Source organism: Abramis brama (assembly GCF_963993115.1).
Source record: "Abramis brama genome assembly, chromosome: 7".
In the NCBI taxonomy this organism is placed as follows: domain Eukaryota; kingdom Metazoa; phylum Chordata; class Actinopteri; order Cypriniformes; family Leuciscidae; genus Abramis; species Abramis brama.
The window spans coordinates 38322531-38344678 of NC_139969.1; the positions used below are offsets into that span (position 1 = coordinate 38322531).

Here is a 22148-nt window from a genome sequence, read left to right on the forward strand (position 1 = left end):
TTCAAAACATGGTGGGGAATGTCCATTGACTTTTGTTTTGATAGTAAGCTAATGATATTTTCTGTCCTCTAACCTTACCTCTACACACAAAACCTAAGCCTTACAAAAACCTTGCTGTATACTTACAGTACATTTTCATCAAGACATTATTTAGTATGTTTATTAAGCCGTTTTGCTCAAGGGGACCGTTGGCTGCTCCCAATAACCGAGCTGATTTCAGGTTTTATTATCCTTGCGAGGACATTCAGTCCCAACAATGTGGAGCAAACCAGACTCGCACACACTGACGTTCTGCTTTGGTCTTTTTAACTGCACATACTCTAATCCGCTCCAGATGAACAAACATCTCTGTTTCTCCACAGTCATATTCATCTCACCCTCCCTTATTCCTCACTACAGAAGAGAGACACAAGTACAGACAGAGATAGAACAATGAAAACAAAACATATGGTGCATATTGATTTTAACCTCATTTACATCCATGACCACTATTCAAAGGCACATGTACAGTTTAGTGTGTGTACTACTGTGAGATACCGTATCCCTAAACCTAACCCTACCCATAACTTATCCCTAGAATCAGAGGGAAATGATAGGTGAATAACACTGGTGTAGAATCACCAAACCCTGGTTTAAAGCCGAAACTTGACATAAACTGTAAACGTGTCCCTCAAATCTGATTGATTGAATTAAATGTTGATCCAGAATCAACAAAGATGTTGATCCAGGAAAATGTTGTACTTGGCGAAATCAGGTTCTGCGAATGCTAGAGTCCCTATTCTTTATAACTGCATGAGGGGGAAAAACACTAGTAGCTACATTCTTCAAACTTTCCACTCCTTGAACCCATGTGTGATGCCAACTTAAGATTTTCAGATATGCTTTGCATAAAGCAGGACTTACACTGAATGAGGTTGTTGGCTGCAATAGACAAACAGATTTAATATATGTTGGACCTGAAGTGAGGTCTAGATCATGCTCTAAAAACTCACAATGACCAAGATTTTGATCTGTTTGCCATCTACTTATTTACAAACCCCAAATAGTTTTGCAGGACATTAGTATCCTCTTTATGGAATGAGAGAAGATTTGAGTTGGACCCAACTGAACCCAATTTTCCACCAGAGGACTGATGGTCTTGCTTTTAAAACCTTTTGGATCTGGGTCTCAGACAAGACGGTCCTAAAAACTACATACACATGACCTCATCCATAGGTCGACACATTATCTTCACCATTACAAACATATCAGTGTATGAAATGAATGCCACATAAAGTGTAGCATGTTATCAATTTTAGTTAATTAAAATAGACTAGTTCCTCGACTACCAGCCCTCGGTCTGGATCTTGGACAAATGTCCTACAGAGTTTAGCTCCAACCCTAGTCAATTACACCTGAACAAGCTAATGAAGGTCTTCAGAGTAACTCGGAAATTACAGGGTTTGATCAGGGGTTGAAGTCTGTAAAGTACTGGCCTTCCAGGGCTTGATTTGAGGAATCCTGTCTTAGAAATTGGTCTAGGTCAGGGATGGCCAGCTTCGGTTCCTGGAGGGCCACTGTCCTGCAGAGTTCAGCTCCATCCCGAATTAATCACTCCTGAAAGATCTAACCTATGTCTTCAGGATTGCTTGAAAATTACAGGCAGGTGTGTTAGATTTGGGATGGAACTAAACAGGACAGTGGCCCTTCATGACCGAAGTTACCCATCCCTGGTTCACTGTAGGTCTTTGTTTCATTTCTGTTTTTCATGATTTGATATGTGTATCCCGCAGCTATGATACAAAAAATAAACTTGATGTTCTGACAAAAGTGACAAAAGTAAAGCCTCAGTGCATGAACCAGAACAGCCTAATAATACAACTTTTGTTAAATACAGCAGCGGGAGTGGTGATCCAGACATGCACTGCAGAACAACATCGCTGAGGTGAGAGAGGAAAAGAATAGGGAAGTAAACAGATTGAAAAAAAAACGACAGCATACTAAGAGGCAGAGGACATGGGAGAGGGGGTGGAGAAGGCAGTCGCAGTGGAAAAAAAGGCAGTCTGAAAAATCAAATTTGCAGAAACACACATAAAGCTGCCGCTCAGACAAAAGGAAACACACACACGGGTATTTGTGGAGCTGTCTACCCCCATGATGCCGTGCTGAAAGTTTATTAAACAAGAGCCCTTCACGTGAAGACCCACAGACGAGACGAAGCCCCACGGCCCCCGTCATTCAGACGTTCCTTCATTTCAGCCGTGTGTTCACCTCCCCGCCGGTCTGGCCTCCCTCATCCTGCTGCGGATAAAACAGTCCCAGAAGGATCCTGCCGGTAATTTCCAGTTTCTATAGAAACTCAGGTATTAGAGAAGACCGCTTGGGGACCGGCTACAATATAGCTCCACCATTTCATCTGAGCGAGAGAGGAAGAAGTAGCAGAAAAAGAAGAAAAAGGAAAGAGCTGGAAGTCCCCCAAGGGTCTGGCAGTTCAAATTTCTGAAGTTCAGGGGAGGAGGAGAGAGACGGCTCTAGGCTGAACATACGAGCATTAGAAAACCCACCACAATGAGGGAGGGAGGGAGGGAGGCGGGGGGAGCATTTCCTCTCTGGTCTGGCAGGAGCGATCTTTTCCCCTGGCTCCCACTGGAAGCTTTTTACAAAACATGTGTTGCTGACATGCTGACAGATTGCTCAGTGAAGTGTTCGGAGCGTGCACATGCTGGCCATTTACAGGACAACCTCCTCTACCTGAGGCGTCATGTTTTATACATATGCTGAAAGAAAGGACAATGAAGAGCAGATTGTAAACAAAGCAGGTCTTTTGAAGGAAGGAACGGAGATGGCAAATGGGAAAAGCAGCACAGCGTTTCCTTTCCTGACCAGAAGACGACATGCAAACGCTGGTTAAAATGATCAGAAGTGAGGCGGCGGCAGTGACGCCATCTTCATCGGCCGCTGGCTCAGAAAGTGCTGTCGTGGCAACCGAATGGAAGGGGGGGGGGGGGGGGGGATCATAATGTATTCATGATGCGGCGACCCAGGGGTTGAGAGCGCGCTCTCTAGGGACCCTTTACCTAGAGCTCGACGTGTCTGAGCAAAATCACTCAACGGAGGACGAGATTGGAATACTGAACAGGCCAGTGTAGAGAGAGGCCGAAACTGTGACAGATGTGTGTTAACAAATGGGGAAACAGCAGCAGCAATACTCAGATAATGGACATAAAAATTCAATCCAATGGTGTGCGAGTCAAAATAAATGTTTTTGCATTTCTCTGCTCTTTTTATTTGTTTCTTATGCAATTATGAATCAAACACACCTGGCCTAAAACAGTCATGAGTAGCCAATCTAAACCAATGTGTCCCTCACAATCACTCTCAGGTCAATACTCTCTGGAGATCTGCACCATCAGTCATTCCTCCAGCGTCCGGTGAGAGACATACGCTGAATTTAAACCGACAGTGTATCGGGAGAGGTAGAGGTGTGGCAGTGAGCTCTCGTGTGGAGTTGACCTCTGGCCATCCTCAGGCGAAGGGTTTACTGGGTTTTTTGGGTCCAAATGACTGCAGTGCGATGCTTCCTTCAGGCTACTTTACCCATCATTACAGAGACTAAATGTCAAGAAACAAGCTGTTTGGTCAGATTTTTCCCTCTGTATATGGCTTTGCAAAGGTTTTCAAATGTTATTCTCCTTTTTTTCCAGGGTTTATCTTAAGGCTGGAATACACTACACGACTTTCAAAGATTTCAAACAGCAGCCATCATAAACTTGCCAATTTTTTAAATGGTTTGACAGAAAAGTTGGGCATCATACATTACATGACTGAGGATCATACACTACACTCGACATAAACACGTGACGCATTCTTCAGTGATTTTTCCATATTTATAAGGATTTCCATATTTTTTGACCTGGGAGGGAAGTGAGCTGTGTTAACCCCACTGTATGAATACTGAAACTGCTGCAAACAATTACTAAACAAACGGCAGATTCTGCATTTTCTAACACATTTATTTTCATGCATGCTCGCGGCTCCATCTAGTAGCTGTATCCTAGTATATCAACACAATCACTTATCAAGCGCAAAGCGCATCCAGATCACAGATCACCCGAGATCTGGATGGTACATGTTTCCTACTTTTTGTCTTTACCCAATATCGTAAAAAGTTTGTCGTTGGAGTCTGTGCCCATCATACACTCTACGTGATATTCTGTGAATTCTGTCAACTCCGAACTCACAAAATCTGCAGATTGACGCCGACATTCGGCAACTACTGCAGACTCACCCAGATCGCAAATCGGGGCAAAAGTCGTGTAGTGTGTTCCAGCCTTTAGTAGACTGTTAGGTTAAGGTTAGTAGAATAAGTTGACTTGTAGTAGCAAAATCACTTATAATTGGTCGAATGTCTAAAGTGGACCATTGAAATAAAGTATAACCCTAACTTAATATGTGAAAAACTCATTATTATGAAATTTGACATATCCACAATGACTGTCATCAATTATTTTCATGCACTCACACACAAAAGAAATGAAGATTAAAATGGTTCAAACTCTGGGATCACTGAAGCAATCAGCTTAATTTTGTCAGCAATTTTTTTGAACAAGGTCCTCAGAAAGTATATGATGACAACTGAGATTTGGAAAGTTTGCCATCAGTATGCACTTTTGCCTTTTAGTCAAAGAGGCCAAGATACATTTTGGCCAGTTTAAGCAGTAATGTCAGTGAGAAGTCATGCTACATTTAAAATATAGTCATGGCTAAAGGGCATCGCTAGGCACAATCTGCACAGTACAATATAGCATGGTCTTGAGTGCTTTTTTACATTTATAAAGTATTACTACGTATAATTTGTGCATGTGTGTGTGTGTGTGAGTGTGTGTTATAATTAATTAGGAAAATGCATTAGCATATTTGCACAAGAAAATATAGCCCCTAAAATTGAAGTATGGCAGAACAAACATTCGGCTACTGCAGAATAATCGCAGGCAGGGTGATGAGGACCAGACAAGCTGCAGGATCTTGTTGTTCCTCATGTTGTGCTGTTTTTCTTATGCAGCCAAATAACTCCTGCTAGCTAGCTAATGCTTACCTTACCTAGATATCTCAGCTGAATCAATATTACATTTTACAATCTACAATCTGGTGTAGATGATTCTCTATGGACCCTTTTCACAGACTGTATTGATGCCTTTCCACAGTTATCAACATCACTTTTTTTAAACATTTATAACACTATACTGTGTAATATTGCCTTGTCAGTAAATTACAAAAATAAAAATGAGCGCTGCTGAAAGGGTTTTTCTAATACAACGTATTCAATCTCTCAATGTTTTTTACCTCTTTTGGAAAGTTGTGAAAAAAAAAATGCCGATTTTTTTATTCTGCCATTGGCGTAAATGGGAATACAGCAATTATATTTGCTTTTTGTCTCTCCGATTTCAGACTCAACTATGATGACTTCCGCTTCTGGAGAAACCCGGGAAAGTGAATGTTCATCACACTTTTTCCATGGCAATCATTCTTTTATATTAGCCTGGATTTTTCAGTTGTTTTCTACATCTGCAGTCGCGTGCCAAACGGGGAGAGAGAGCAAACCAGCCTCCTCTTGACTAGACACAGACTTATAAACATTTAATACTTAATACGGCTTCCAACCGTGCAAGCAAACACAGAGAGAGCACAAAAATCTGGGACGAGGAATTATTCCACAACGATGTTGAGTATAGGCTGTGCATTTGCAGACATGCGTGAAGGTTTCTGGATCAAGAACGGGTTGCTTTAGCCGAGGATTTGTGTTCTGAGGCAATTAATGCCTGCTAAAAAGAATGGGTTGCGTAAGGCAGGATTTTCAGGCTTAAGACCTGAATGTTTTCAATGAAGGCCAGGATGATTTCTTTATTTCTTTTTTTATTACTTTGTCTTTCCCGATACATGACCTTGCTTGGTAATTCGTATCACTAATTAAATATTTAAGATCTGCTGTACAAACTATTAAACAGTAAACTCTGGTCTGATGAGCATTCAGTCAGGGTTTTTATCATAGTCAAAAAAAACAAAAAAAACAAAAAATGTAATGGTAAAAAAACAAACAAATATAGTAGTATTCATAGTACTACACTTTTGCATACTTACAGAACATACTTTAATAATCCTTCAGGCATACGTTCTTCATCAAATGTAGTACTTTGAAAGTGATTCAGTCCAGATGATTATAATGTGAACAATCAGTCTGCGAGTTAAGTCTCAAAAACCTTTAGTAACTAAAGCTCAGGATTGGTTCTCTGTTTGGAACATAAATTAAAATTCGATTATGTGGTTTTAATGTTCCATTTATTTCACAAGAACCTCTCTCATTGTTTGCGTTTTTGTTTTAATTCTGCTCTCACAGTGTAAAAAAAAACAACTGACATTGTCTTGGGATCTGCTTTTCCCCATGAATTTAATAATATCCCAGCTGACAGAATAAAAAAATAATAAAAAATAATGTTCAAAGAACATTTTGCTGACAATGTTATTTCTGAATGTTGTCTGAATGTTCAAAACATCTATATTGCAGCCAATGGAAAGCAGAGTAAGAACTCGTTAGCCATTGGCTTGAGTCCAGAAAGACCGACAAAAAAGATAGCTCACCTGTTTCTCTTTATTATATTCTTTATTCTTTATCAGAGAAGAGCTATGGATGGTAGACAAAGCTCAATGAATAGTTTATATGGAGCAGGATGGGATGTGCCGTGTGAAGCTCCGGAGAGAGAGGGGAAGAGGAATAGATATGTCTCCTGAGACTGGAGCTGCTTTGAATATCTAATGACACTTTGGCTTTAACATGGGCTGCACTGAACACTGAGACTGTGGCACACGCTACAGACACCACAACTAACACTGCCAAGCACAAGAGAACTGCAGTACTTTGGAAATGTTGAATTGGTGAATTTATTAATGAATAGTTCATCAATCTGTGACACTTATACAACACTAGCAGTGGCGATGGCATTCCTCAACCTGTCATGACAGAAATTATGTTTCTGAAATTATTACGGACTGTGGTTTTTCGGAAGACGATGATGCATGAAATCGCGTTTCTAAAAACGCAATCAAACGAGTAGCTTTATCAGTTTGAGCGGTTTGACCCGAGACTATAGCGCTATTGTCAGAGAGATGTCATCTGCTCCTGTGAATCCTGAGGAGAGATCAAACATGAGCCGCTCGGAAAAGGTGTCGATGAGAGCTACGGACCGAATGGAGAGCAAGAGCAATCCCGTAAAAGAGTGAGAGAGAGAGCTGTGAGGGCTCCTGTCTTGTCTCTAATAATTTAAGCATTTCAAATCGCAATTCATTTGATTTTTAACATGATTCAAAAATCCAAGTTTCAAGATTGATGCATATGCATTTGCAGGATCTGTAATAGATGCATCAAGAAAACGAATTAAACGTTACACCCTTACTGTACCTGTATCTGTGGCGATGGAAAAATACACTGTAAAAAATGAATAATCAGTCTTGTAATTTTCATTAAAAAAAATTGAGGTGATCATTAAAAATATTATGTATATTTTATTAAGAAAATTGTGGTTCAGTGTTTTATTTTAAAATATTGAGAACATTTCACTAATAACACCAAGAGATGCCTTTTCCTATTTTTTTAAGGAAACACACAATTTTAAGGCTTGAATTGAGGAACATAAAATTAAGGAAAAGGGGCTACCTATTTATTTTAAGAGAATTAGCTCATTAATGCGGTTTTATTTAGAGACATCTTTGTTTGTTCCCAGCATGCTTTGCACATGGCTGGAAATGGAGAGTAAATCTTGAAATTAAGTGTTATTTCATGTGTTTTTGAGTAAAGAGAAACATCTGTTAATGTTTAATGTTCAGGTATGTTTGATATTTGAAAGAATTTCTATTATGTTAAAGTTTTGATCGTTACCATTGTGCAGAAGAGTAGGGCTTATGGTTAGGTTGTGAATAACTGCATTATTTAATATTCTGAAGCATGTTGTTTTATACATGTAGCAATAACTCTGCTAATGATAGTGCAGTAACAAGTTTGATTCTGTGCTGTCCGAGCAGCATACAGTCTTATTATAAAACAATATATCTCAAAGTTAAATATAAACAGGTCATATCCATTCACTTGACATCACACAATTTTGAGAATAAAAAATACTTAAAATAAAAAAGCACATTTCACTAAAAAAATGTAATTCATTATGTCATAGACTAAATAAATTAGGGCATTTTACATGATTTATTCAGGTAGATTCCATGAATGAAATCAAGCTTTACCTACTGTAATATTGTTACCATAATTTTTTTAAGTAAATAGCAGTAACATTTTTTACAGTGTACAGATATTCCTGAATTTGGATTTCAGCAGTTAACAAGTCCCCCTGTAGTCAATAATTGTATCCCTGAAAACTCATCTTTGATCACCAAAATGACATATTTAAAACACAAATGATTTGAAGTAAATCTTACTATTTTTTAGTAGATTTTATTATATATATATATATATATATATATATATATATTTGAACAATTTAATTTTCGGGTGAACTATCCCTTTAAGGTGCACAACTGTAAATATATCATAAATAAATCACTAATAAGCAAACAAATGAGTGCCTAGTGCATCTTCTTTGCTGCAGTGGCAGTTTTAAAGTGAAATAATACAACGTTTTAATTTATTCTTAGTCTTATACATTTTAACACTTTTTATACAGTTTGTTGCCACCAACATGCATGCAAACTTTAATAGATTTGATATTAAAATCTTTAGATAAAATGTGAAATATTTTGCTAACAAAATATTTGCCATTGCAGTCATGCATATTTAATGTGCGCATCCACTGATCTTCCTTAGTGCTGGTTATCTGACGACTCGTAATGTCAGACTGAGCTCTCATCTATTACACTCTCTGTCTGTCTGTGACATTAGACTCCTCTCTTTTTAAACAGGCATTTTAAGCACTATGAAGGGGCATATCAATTGATTTAAACAAAGTATAGCCCTTAAAGATCAGTGCCTTTAGTACATCTAAAAGTAAGTAGACATGTAAAAGGAGTACTCGCACTTTTACTGGAGTAATGTTGGAGTGTTTGCACTGTAATTCAAGGACAAGATTTGAGTGCTTCATATGCCACCATATACCGCATACCTTTTATCGATCAACCTTGCAAATGGATCCTCAGCCTGTGGGCTCATCAGATTCCCAAACCTTACTTTCTCTGTATTAGACTCTAAATGCTTGTTTTCAAAAGACAATGGAAGGAGAGCAGTGAAGAGATAATAGTGCCTATACTAAAGGCCCGGGTGTACTTCGTTTTCCACGTTCCACTCCGTACAATTTATTTTCTATACTCTACCAGACATCAGGGGGCAGTCAAGTCACTTACTGATCCATGCAAAGTTTAGAACAAGAACTGAAATTACTTATTTAAACGTTTTATCCATGAAAATAAATCATGCCTTAAAATAGCTTGAATGTAACTCGACACCCTTGCCTCATTTAGTATATGTGGTTCAATGAACGTGCAAATGAGCCCCGCCTCCACTCACTCACTCACTCCAGCTCAGAGATCCACTCGTTGACGATCACACGTTGATCTGATCTGATAGTTTGTGACGTCAGAAACACCAGTGATATGCAGGTGAAACAAAAATGATGGAGAATGATCTGCTGCTTTGTGTTGTTATGTATCGCTCTTTCCACACTCTTTTTTGACAACTGCGTATCGCACCTAGTGGACTCTTTTGTCTCAACATTCACCTTTGTTCACCGCTGTTGAACTTGCACCATCCCTCAACCGTCCTGATGATGCAAATTACGTCACATGGACAGGCTTAAAGTCCCCGTGAAATCAATTATCTATAAGCTGGTGTGCTCCAAAACAATGACACAATTCTCTTTTCGAAGATATAAGCATTCAAAACTTACAGTCTCTCACTTTCGCAAATATGGAAAAACGATTTTGATGACATCACTCTGCACTTCAGCTTCTGATCAGATTTTCTGTCCAATCAAACGCTCTCTAGAATCTGAAGCTCCGCCCCCTACACAATAATGTATATTATAATGCACTATATAGGGGAGAGGGAATGATTCAGATGAATGATTCAGTGTAAATATGCTTTCCATCAGGGCGAATGAATTCTGGTTTTGCATTAAGGTCCGGGTGTGCGTCATTTTCCACGTTCCGCTCCGTCTCGTGCAGAAAGACACATTCACGGCCAAAGAAGTATACTTTGAGTATCCTTTGAGCGTGGAAAAAGTGGACTAGTGGACTTTGTTTTCAAGCGCTAAAGTCAGTCGCACATGCGCATTGTGCAAAAATTGGGCTGCACACACATCCGCGGACCCTACTAATGATGATAATTACGTCACAAGGCTTAACGCTGCGTTCCAGACAGCTTGGAAATTGGATTTTTCCCACCTTGTTCTTGGAAATAACTTGGAGTGCCACTTAAAGTCGGATATTCGGCCTGTGAAATCGGGGAACATCGATCAACCCGAACCCCAGCGAGACGCGTCATTTGATTTCACTTCCAAGATATCGGCTGCTTCTAATGAGCATAAACGTAAAAACAAACTTTAACCCCCTGAGGTCGACGGTATCGCCGGCGATACCAGCTCGCTTTTTTTTTATCAGTGTAAAAGAAACTCATAAATACTCTGTTGACTTTGATTTTCCATAGGAGTTTCATACATCAATCGATTCTGTTAAATGTGTATTATTTTTGTGTATACTCACAATAAAAACAAAGTGTTGTGCTTTTTGCCAAATAAAGAAAAATAAACACGAAGCGAGTTCTGCCTTCTCTCTGCCAGTGTAGTCCATTCTGAAACGCGCCCGAAAATGAACTGTAGCTCAGCGAATACTCAGTCGAACAGGCATACAGACACACAGGCATGAAGCTTGAATTCTATTCTTTTAAATGAAGTAATTTATATAAAAAACAAATATTCTCATCTTGTGAAATCTGTATTAAAAGAGAGCGATTCCAGTCGATCTCATTAGAGCTAATTCAAATGTAATGTGACTCCACCCACGGAGAGCGTGCGCTATTCAAACGCAAATAGCTGAGGCAATCCAAGCGCAATCCTGTGAACGCCCCCATACAGCTCGAGAAAACTCACAAGTTTATTCAGATCATTACTTGTTTACACCGTCTTGCAGCGCTGTGAGGAATAATAATAATGGAAAATGTCCCTCAGAAGTGCGGGTATATGGAGGAGCGAGCTGAGGAATACTAGTAAGTTTTTTCCTTCTCACGTGAATTTCTTCACGTGGGTTTCTGTTTATGAATGAACGGCAGAGATGCGCGCTGTTTACCACAGCTGGCAAAGACAGTTTAAATTTAAATCGCGTGTGTGAATGAATGATGATGTTTTAGCAAACTGTATTGCTATACTGAGATGAGTAAAAATCGACTGAAATATGTTGAAATAAAATGTAGGCTATTTGTATAAGCAACGTATTAAACTGCAAATTAACAATATGCCCTAATATTTCATGAAAACAACGTTACAGTCAGGCGAAATATGAAAGACAACATTTTGTTTAGTAGATTTGGGTACAGTTTTTACTGTAGAATATACTGCCTCGTCAAATAAGCTTTTGTTTAGCAATTTCTATATATAAAATACTATTTTTGTCAAAAATAAAGTCATCACCTAAGATGTTAGCTGTTCCAATGTTGGCTATATTCAAACTAATGAATACATAGATAAAATGTAGGCCTATAATCTTTTTTTTTACAAAGAAAGAGCACACTTGAAATATTGTTGAAATTGTAATTATTGTTGTAATTGTAACCTTTTTAATAAAATAGCAAAACATATTTACAAGATAGATGTAAGCAAAATCTTAAATGGTCAATATAAGTCTTCTTCTAAATATATCTTTTGTCCTTGCATTGTTGCTCAGTCAGTGTCACACCTGAATGAATGGCTCATTATGCAGAGTGGGTGGGACATTGTATTCTAAGGTGTAAACCACTCCTCGTTCACGCCCCCCTCGCATATTGGCTTTCCAAGCAAAACCTGTTTTTTTTTTACATCAATTTAAATCAATGTATGGTTTTATGTGAACGATAAAGCAAGACTATTTTCACATAATTTTGAAGAAAAAACTATAGGCGACGACATCCATTAGTCAAAAGTCTTATTGCCACATATTTAGTATGTGTTTTGTGGCCTTATTTCTGCAACTTTCATTTTTATTTTTTCCAATAACCACGCATAAACATTATTCTCTTAAAAATTCAAACATATACATGCATGTTGATCAGATATTTTGGTAGCCCTGTTTGTGCTATATAGAGTGAATTTACACCTTTGCCATTAACATGTTTATAAATAACTGAAAAAAGCACAAATGTCAGAGCATGTCAGAACACCTCCAGGGCCCAGAAAACAGCTCAGACTCCAGAGGGTTAACATTAGACACATTAAGTTAATATAATAATACCTTCGGTTTTGCTTTTCGTCAGCTGTTTTCAAAGCGATTTTATGTTGTCTTTATTCGGTTTCTGCCATAATTGACAGAAAAACACGATATGCTTTAAATGTGTCGTGGTGACACCATGTGGTCAACATGTGAACGTGACGTCTGATTGCCTGGAAGTCACTGAGGTCTGAAGTGGGACATTTTAATTGGAATAATCCCACGTCCAACCTCGTCTGAAACGCAGCATTAGTTTCACGTGAACCACCACAGCGCGCACACAGTCTGCTCCGGGTCCAGAGACACGAGAACACAGAGCGGATCATATGTGGAAGTTGACGCAGACCACAAAACATTTCGGACCCATTTGAATTCTACACAGAATGCTGCATTTTATAGCAATGGATGAGATTAGGAGGAGAAACGGTTAGACAGACTCTGCAATAGAAACAGCACTGTTGAGTAGAAGAGATAACACTGGTGTCTTGCACCAACATAAATTACACATTTCAAGTAAAAGTTTCATATTAAATCTACAAGGGAAAACTATTACACTGTGGCTGTCATAAGCTGTCAAATGCGGCTTTACGGAGCTCAACGGCTGTGGTCGAGCTGCGATATAAATCAAACTCTATTGGCTAATTTATAAAAAAGGGGAGGAGCTGCTCGATATGCCCCGCCCTGTCTTTCTGTTTCAGTGGAAATTACGTCAACACACTGAATAAAGCTGCGCGTTTCAAGGCACTTCAGTGGGATTAAGGCAGTTTATTTACATTTTTGAAATGTATTTCTGATTATTTTTTAAACAATGTTGAGTTAAAAAAATTAGAATGGAAGAAGTTATAACCTTAGTTTAATCTAGGTCTAATCCACTGATCTGTTAAAGACAACTGGATTGCTCAAGATGTCACATTCTCACACATTTTACTGAATTAATAGAAAATCATCTGGTTTTAATGAGAAAACACAAACGAGTTACTATTTTTGTATCTTAAGTCTCCCTGTAAATTCTAACAATGCAAATTAAGCATGTAAATGGTTATTATTTAAAGTCAGGAATTTCCCATGCTACGTTCATATTCATTGATTTAACAATATTTTTGTAAAAAAAATAAATAAAAAAAAAGTGTATTTTGAAGCAGTTAAATGATGGTTAAATAATAAATAATGCGAACTAGTAAAACGCCCAAGAATTTGCTTTATCCTGTAATGTTTTAACGGCCATTGTTTCTTAGATATATGTTCATATTTAATCATTTCTGCATAATTGCATACATAAAGAAATATATTTGTGTCATCAGTGTGCAGTAGACAAACGTATTTATTTATTATCCTGCCTGAAAAAAACCATAAACATTACACATAACATATAAAAGTAACAATTAATTTAGATAAAAATATCATAAAAACTGATAAGCTGCAAATCAGGTGATTTTAGATCAAGTTTATGGCTGTCAATCTATAATGCCCTCCGTCAGTTGGGAATAGCAACATGGCCGCTGGAAAACTTCCGGTGGCTTCACTGCCTGCTGGCAGTTTATAATTCTACATGTGCGGCCACTCCACGTCGTCATTGCCGTAATTACGAGATTCTGACTTGTAGAAAGTGTTCACGTCCTCGTAGAACTCGTAATTAAACTCTGAATTTTCTGAGAGCTCCGGCTTGTACCATGTGACCGCTGCAGATTCATATTGGTGTTGATAGCGCTGCCATAGACGCACATAATTCTGAGTCCGAGATCATGAACAACTCCGAGAAGAATGTGAATCTGCTATTTTTGTCTGACAAAGCAGTCAGGAGAGTTAGTAGATTAACGCCGGTGGACTTGAACTTGAAAAACGGTGTACCGACATCTTTCCACGGTTGAAACAACATTGCTTCTGATGTTCATTCATGTTTATTTAATGCTATAAATTAACTAGAAGGAAGAGATGATCGGTTCACGAGCAGCTTTAACTGAGGCGACACAGCGATCTGTCAGACACATTAAAGAGCCACAAAACGGTATTTATTGTTCAAATTTCTTTAAAAAAATGGCCAAATTTGATAGTTGAGACTTTTTCACTGCGTGAGAACATGGTGTGGCGTGAGAGCGGCATGGCTTTTCGGACATAGCAACAGTAACTAAAGGGGGCGGGTCTTTGCGAACGGTCAATCACAACATGGCGTGAACACAGCATATGATCAATCCAGTTATATATACTGTACATATAAATGAATAAAAAAACATTCTTTGTTTATCTGGATATGTGTGTCTATCTGTCAAATGCCTATGTTGACCTTGAGGAGCTGTATCACTGAGCGTTTATGAGGAGATGGACAGCTGTTGCATTTCCAGCATCCCTGAGGACTGAACCGTCAGGATGCAGAAACCATCCGCAGAAACTCAATCCTCAGCCGGGCCGGAGCCAGAACCCCACCGACGCTGAGAGCTTTGAGAGGTAAACATGCCTCCCCCATCCCCCTCTGGGGAGCGTTATACCATTCTACCCCGGCAGAAAGACACACTCCCGGGGGACGCGGCGCTTGGGTTGGGGGTTAGTATGAGGAATGCTGGGTGGGTGCGGATATTCTTCCTTTCCCGTTCCTGTGGAAGACAGCAGGTCCTGTGGGAGACATTCCTATAGCTCTCTCTCTCTCTCTCTCTCTCTCTCTCTCTGCAGTTCTGCATTAGCACGATCAATAGTCCAATCACATCAGGGACACGGGTGGATCCATCGGCCCATTCCCACAACGCACTGCAGTGGTCATGGCTTAAGTGCACAGAGAGGTGTTAAAGCTGCTCTGGACCGGGCCGAGACGACGGCAGCCATTGATCCAGATGACACGTGACATCTCTTACAGACTCTCCGTTTTATGTTGGAAAATCGTTTCGCACACCCTTAGTCAGTGTTCCCTGCACCACTGTATATCAAATACAGTCAAAGCAACATTTATTCAGACACCTTCAACATTTCTCACATTATCACAGTTAATTCGCTGTAGTTTATAAAACGGTAATCAAACATGACAAGAACTCAGAGTTATCAGATCAGTTGATATTGCACTGGTTTTGTCCGTCCTTCTGTTAGACTGTCTCACACATGAATAATGTTGAATATCTGTCAGCTGTTAAATTTAACTACACAATTAGATAATACCAATTTAGCTCAAACAATTACCAAGCAATGCTTCATTTTGTTCAGTCTGTGGTGTAAAAAGGTCCATTAGCAATTAAAGGAAAAACACTTAAGAAAACATAGTCAGGTCAAAGTGTCTGAATAATGTTTGGTAACAGACATCCGAATAATGTAATTTTTTTAATAAATTTTACTGGTAGTCACTGTATGAAGAATTAATGGGTATAATATGTAACAGTTTACTTTATTTTGCGATCCTCTTTTACATAAATTAACTATAATGTCCTGCACCCACTAGTAAAAAAAAAATATATCAAAAATTATATCTGGTGTCTGAACATTTTTTGGTTTGACTGTATATACTACCTGAGATATGAGGAATGCAACAAATATTGTATTGTATTTTTCTGGGTCTGTAATACCTGGAGAAAGCTGTTCGTTAGCATTTGTAATCATCTCACCTGGCTCCGGCCTTCCCAGAAATACACAACCTGCTTGCTTCCATCTGTTCTCATGGGCGATCAGGTTTGAGCCAATCACCTGAGCCACTAACGTCATGTGTCTGATAACCAACAGCCGCAGCTAAATGACATCATGACAGTGCCGATTGGCTGACAGTAGCACCAGAACGGGCAGTCTCAAGACCTCCACTAGTCCTCACAGGAGAAAGATGCTTTTTTGCCCATGAATGAATGGTGTAGTCACTGCATGTATTGTGCTAAACCAAGCTAACCAGCCAAACCTTGACCTCTTGATAAAACCCCTTGCTAGGAAAAATATTTGTTGTTTAACACAAAATAATTAATTCAGTTACACTGTGCCAGTTCTGTCATACGAGTCCCATATATATAGGAAGTTTGCATGTAGCAAGCTCTGTCTGAGTAAGTTAATTTAATCTTAATTACATTTTTTATTAAATTTTTGCTCTGTAATTGTTAATAAATTATATATACATATATCTTCTCCACCTGTTTTTGTCTGACCTTGCTGACCCAATGAGCATTTCACTGTCCAATGGTCATGCCTTAACTGCAATTTCTAGTATTGCATTAGTATTGCATTCTTCTCATGGGCATTTAATAATTTTTGACTTTTCAGTCTGAGTTAAATCTCTTTTTTGGCTTATTATATCTGTAAAAGAAAACATGCCTAATAATTCTGCACACCTGAATATAAGGCGTTTTTCATTTCCAGCCTTCATGAACAAGTTTATATCACTTATAAATGATTAAATACAAAATGAAATAATAGTTATTAAGATTAATGTGGTTTGGAATTGGTAAAATGTGCCTGAATAACGTGCCTAATAATTCTGCACGCACTTGTATACTACCGACACTGTAACAACATAAAGTGGGTTGAAAATCGGCAAAGTTACACTTTAAGGTTTGCATGGCTTACAGTAAATCAGGCTTATTATGAAGCTTAATGACTATGTTCAAGCTTTTTCTACTGAATTTAATCTGTGAAAATGTTATAAAAACAATGAATGCAAGCCCCTCATTGCGGCACGGCTGTAATATCAGACCCATCTGAAGCAAAAACGTATTTAATCGTTCACACTGAGTTACGTCTAAACTGGTTTTCAGATACGCAACGTTCCCAAGTGACTACTACGTTCTTCTCTTTAACCTCCACAGGGAACTCATTTAAACCACCATCTCAAGTATTGAACAATTAAGACGTATTTGTCAGAGACACAGAGATTTTTAATGAGGGGCTGCTCTGAAGTCGCTGATCAAATACAGCCAAATCAATTATGTAGAAGTACTGACTTATAGAAACCTAATCTCCAACCTAGAGAAAAAGCAGTAATAATGAAGCAACATCGGCTGCATCTGAACATGGCAGACACAAGTCAGTCCTGAGTGTCATCTACAACATACAGTAGTGTTTAACTCAATCATGTGCACTTTCGTGTTTCTTTTTTGAATGGATCTACTACTAATGCCTACACATGGGCTCGATGCACAAATGTCAAGGTATTTCTCAATGAATCAGCATTCAAATTATAAAACAGAAAGATATTTGTATGTTTAGCTACGCACAACACTATTAGCTAGCGAAGTCAATGTTTCAAAGAAATTCTGACCATTTTAAAGCAAGCTAGAGGTGATCTGAGTGTGGTTCACAATGCAGTTCACTTGTAATGCTTGTGCAATTAATTTATACTTATGTGCAGTTCCAAACATTTTTGTCTGTTATCCCTTTCTCGTATCATTATTAATAGCTATTATTAGCAAATGTAAAGAGCCTAAAGTGATGGTGTGTGTCTAATCTAAAGATGTCCTGTGGTCCTTCTTTACCTGTGAGGTGACACTGATGAGTCTTGTGTGGCGTGAGAGTGCTCAGGGGCTCAAACACCTGCTCTTCCTCCTCCTCTTCCTCCTCCTCGGGACAGATCTGGCTCCTCAGATGGCCATCTCCTTCATCCTTCGACTCAATCTCAGCAACAGCATCTGGATCTGAGAGGTCAAGCACACCAGAGATGGTCATCAATGGTGACCCCTAGCTTAAGATCTGTACTCACATTATTGCAGAAGACAAGCAGAGATTCTCAGAGATAATAGAGATCGTTTTGCTCAAGCAGTAATTGTATTGATAATTTGCATTACTTTTTATTAGCAAAAAAACAACAACATTGATTTCTTTTTCAGTAGGACCAGGGTGGGAAATTAACACTTGCCGCCAGACAATTGAAGGTAATTTTATCTACCAGAAACAAATTGTCATGGATTGGCCTTTGACAACAACAATGCATTATTGTTAAAGTAATGGACGTAATGCATTGAGGAAGAGGTGTTCACAAAGCTGGTGTTTGATTGGCTGCCACTAGATTTAAGCTCGAAGAGCATGGTTGGAAATAAACTCTGCAGGACGTGGTCCCCTATTGAACAGACCATATAGATTACTTAAGACATAAAGTACTATCAGCTTCAAAATAAACAAGAGTGATCAGGACCCTGATGCGAATATCCCCGTTCCTCGACATTATTCTGTGATTACTTATTGTACTCAAGGAACTTCAATGTACGTAACTATTTCAAGTACCTCAAAGCTTTGTCTATAATGGAGAAACCACTGACTGTTCTCAGATGAACTTATGGGCTCCATTTTGTCCTCAGAGAACTGCTCATTTTAGATAAATTGCCTGGCATGTGGGAATCTTAGGAACACAAATTGCACAGTCTAGCATCAGCCAGTAAATGGCTGCCAAACAGATTTGCCCGGTCACTCACAGCAGGTCGAACTTACTAGTTTTGATATGGAAGGAAAATAATGACAAATTAAGAAACAAAGAAAAAAAAGCTTGTTTGCTTGCATTTAAATGCATTGTATTATCAGTGCTTGCATTTTTAGGGGCTGAAATTCAACATGGTTGTACATTTCAGCTGTGAATATTTCAATTCAAAACATTTCACACACACTTTCATTATTAAAAATTCAATAGTCCTTATTCGCCTTCCAGACTTCACTTCCAAAAAATTCAGTCTATTTAAAAATACCACCTATAATTTCAAATTTTCGGTCCATTTTATTTCGCTTTGCAAATTCACTTCCACAAATTCAGGGGTTCGACAGAAAATCGACAGAAAATTCAACATTGCACATCCTGGAAATGCAATTTATAATCTCCACCTGCTGTAAGTCGGCCTCACCAGCAGGAGGTGCAAGCGCCGGTTTATGAAGACTAGAGCAACGGGAGACGAGAGACAGTCATTCATTCACAAAAACTGATTTGCAGAAATTGAGTGAAAAGCGGTAAGTATATACTATGATTACAATCGCCACGATATATGCGGAAAAGCTGTGTTTACGTTTAATTCAACATCTTTATGGTTACTTTTCCCTTGAAGGCTATATGTATGCACTAGTGCAAAGGAGATTATAAAGTTATCTCTCTCGATTGCTTAGATTCCTTGACTTTATACCATGGCATCTGTGATGTTATGCTGTAATACTGGGGTTTCCCTCATACATCATACTCCAGGATTCCCCAACGATGCTTAAGGTGAAAAACGCTTAATGTAGAGGTGAAATACTTTTGAGCCCTGGCCGGAACAGAAGAATCTAGCCCTGATCCAGGAGACAAAGCAACTGAATCTTCAGGACTCTGAACTGGTTCAAGGAACAAAAATAAACTAACAAAGTTTTAACAGGAACATAAACAAAAACTAAATCACATTCAATCATTTTGAACTGAAACATTTTTTTAAAATTATCATTAACCGGTTAATAACGTTGTTTTATCGTTCTGTTTAATATTTTAATTTGGCAGTCAATCAATAAGTAATTCAAATAGTATTGCCTCTGGTAATGTGACGCTGACACATCTAACGTGAAATGCCCGCGCTAAGTTGTCAAAGTCGCTGCATTAGCTTTTGGATCTCAGGATCTCTTTTTCCCCGAGGATATGTGACTAACCGTTAAAGCTTTTTACATTCAAGGGAAAATTGCAGATAAAATCCAGTGTGGTGTGTGTTTTGAAACCAGTGAAAATTGGAGGTTAGTGAAAAACCGCTACTACTGAGGAAATTGAAAAAAAATAAAAACCCTGCATTTTTAAAATAATTAAACACCATGTGGTCAAAGTTAGTACTGTGGCTTTATGTATGGTCGCATGCATCATTATATTTTTAACAATTTACCAAAATCAAGCTCAAAATGAGTTACGAGGTTTTTCACCAGTGAATGTCGGAGATTTGTGTTTTATCAGTCATTAACCGTAGCTATGTGGGTGCTCAGTTTTTCCTGTCTTTTAATACATTTGGCCAAAATCGTATAATCTCATAATTTATGAAAGATGAAGTGCAGGATGTAAGACGGCAAATACCAGACTTATAGTATAATCTCTTCTCTGCTCCTCAAACACATAAAACATTAGCTGTTACAAACATTGTGTTTTTTGAGTTAAGTCAACGCTGTATTTATAAAAAAATAAAAAAATAAAAAAAACAGTTCTTTATTTACCCTTGCACTGCAAAGAAGCAGAGATGGTACAAAATGTTTTTTTCTGACAGTTTGAGGATCCGCTGGAATCACGAGGTTTAGGTCACAAGCTCTTAGTATAAAGTGCTAAGTTCTTGAGTAAAGTATAGGCAAAAATCATTTAGAAAAAGTTTTCATAATGGTAAAAGTAAAATACTGATTCAGCTCAGAAAGCAGCAACGGTTTTGTTTTCTAAGCCCTGATCTTCATTAGATTCAATGGTTCTTTTCTACTATTGGTTCAGATGTGACACATTCTCCACCAGACCTGATAAAACCAGAGTCTATTCTCCAAATATGTGGCATGATCTAATGGATCATTGTGTCAAAGCACAACTAAGAACAAAGAAGTAACATGTGGTGTGATATCAACTGTAGACTTCTTGAGAGATGGTGTTTAATTTTGCATTTATTTCCTCATATGACAGCCGTTACCTTCTCTAAACCAACATCCAGAAGGAGGAAAGACAAGTATTTCTGCAGACATCTCATCAGGTTTTCTTTGCAAACTGGTTCATTTATATACATATTTATATAGTTAAAAATAAAAATAAAATAATAATTATTAGTGTGAGATTTGAAGGTTACAATTACTAAATAAAGATCGGTATTTGGATTTGTTTCTTACATAAAGCAATCATTTGGATTCTGCAAAATTTGGATTACAGCACAATAAAATGGATTACTTTTATTGTCATTTTATGCTGCGTTTGAGGTGTATTTTATGTTTGGTTTTTTTAGTTAGAGCTTTCAGAAAACTGAAAATACGTGATAAATAATAATTACAGAAATTCAATTAATTTTAAGATTTTAAAGGGTTTTCAAATTATGTAATGCTTTGAAACCAGAAGTCAACCGATTAGTCCCATCATAAATTTGTAAACATTTCTGCACCTGTAAAGTTGTTCATATGTAAATTATTGACATTTTAGATGGTGTCATACATCAATATTGTACGTATTAGTGTGCAAGTATATGCAAGTAAATGTGCATGTATATTTTATGTAAAATACATACAAATACTCATGTGATCATGTTGTATCATCAGACTAAGGAAGTTTACACTACAAAACAGTTCATTTCGAGCACAAGCGGTCCGTGAATGAACTCACTGAGAGATGAGCTGCACCTATAGCTGTTATTTTGAGATTGAACATTAACAATCCGTGTGCGAGTGAATTCTCCGGAGATGCTGCCATGGATGTGCACTGCAGTGAGACAGATCAATAACCCAGCGCTTGAGGATTTGACCGCTCTCCTGGAATACACACGAGCCGCCACACAAAGCACAGTAGAAAGAGAGCATTACTGAACAGCTCAGGAAAACATCATAAAGTATTTAAACAATCTCCTTGGTTCTCCTTGTAGAGCATGCCATAAAGTCTCACTCTGAAACCTTCATTGTTTCTAAAGCACAGCCCTGTCTCACCTGACACTGTCCTGTCCATAGGAGAAACTGTTGACTGTCACTGGTAATGCCATTTATTCTACCGTCATACAGTCTGATGAACAAGGGACCCCAAAGCAGAGCATCTTTCCAAGAAAATATAAAATGCAAATATATATTCCTAAGAAATAGCCTATGTGTGAACAGACAGATCTTGAATACAG

General features: G+C 38.2%; 1 protein-coding gene across 4 annotated transcripts in view; it reads right to left on the reverse strand.

Moving 5' to 3' along the window:
* Window positions 1–22148, reverse strand: part of LOC311086572 (zinc finger protein 521) — a 103165-nt gene that overhangs the window by 64082 nt on the left and 16935 nt on the right. For 3 of the 4 annotated variants that reach the window (XM_084119520.1, XM_084119517.1, XM_084119518.1), the window contains exon 2: window positions 17856–18014. Coding sequence is in view for 3 of the 4 variants with exons in the window: in XM_084119517.1 (XP_083975643.1) it covers window positions 17856–18014 (159 nt within the window). In the remaining variant the exon portion in view is untranslated. Of the gene's footprint in view, window positions 1–2105; window positions 2251–17855; window positions 18015–22148 lie in introns of those variants that run through there. The other variant, XM_084119519.1, reaches the window with a different exon arrangement.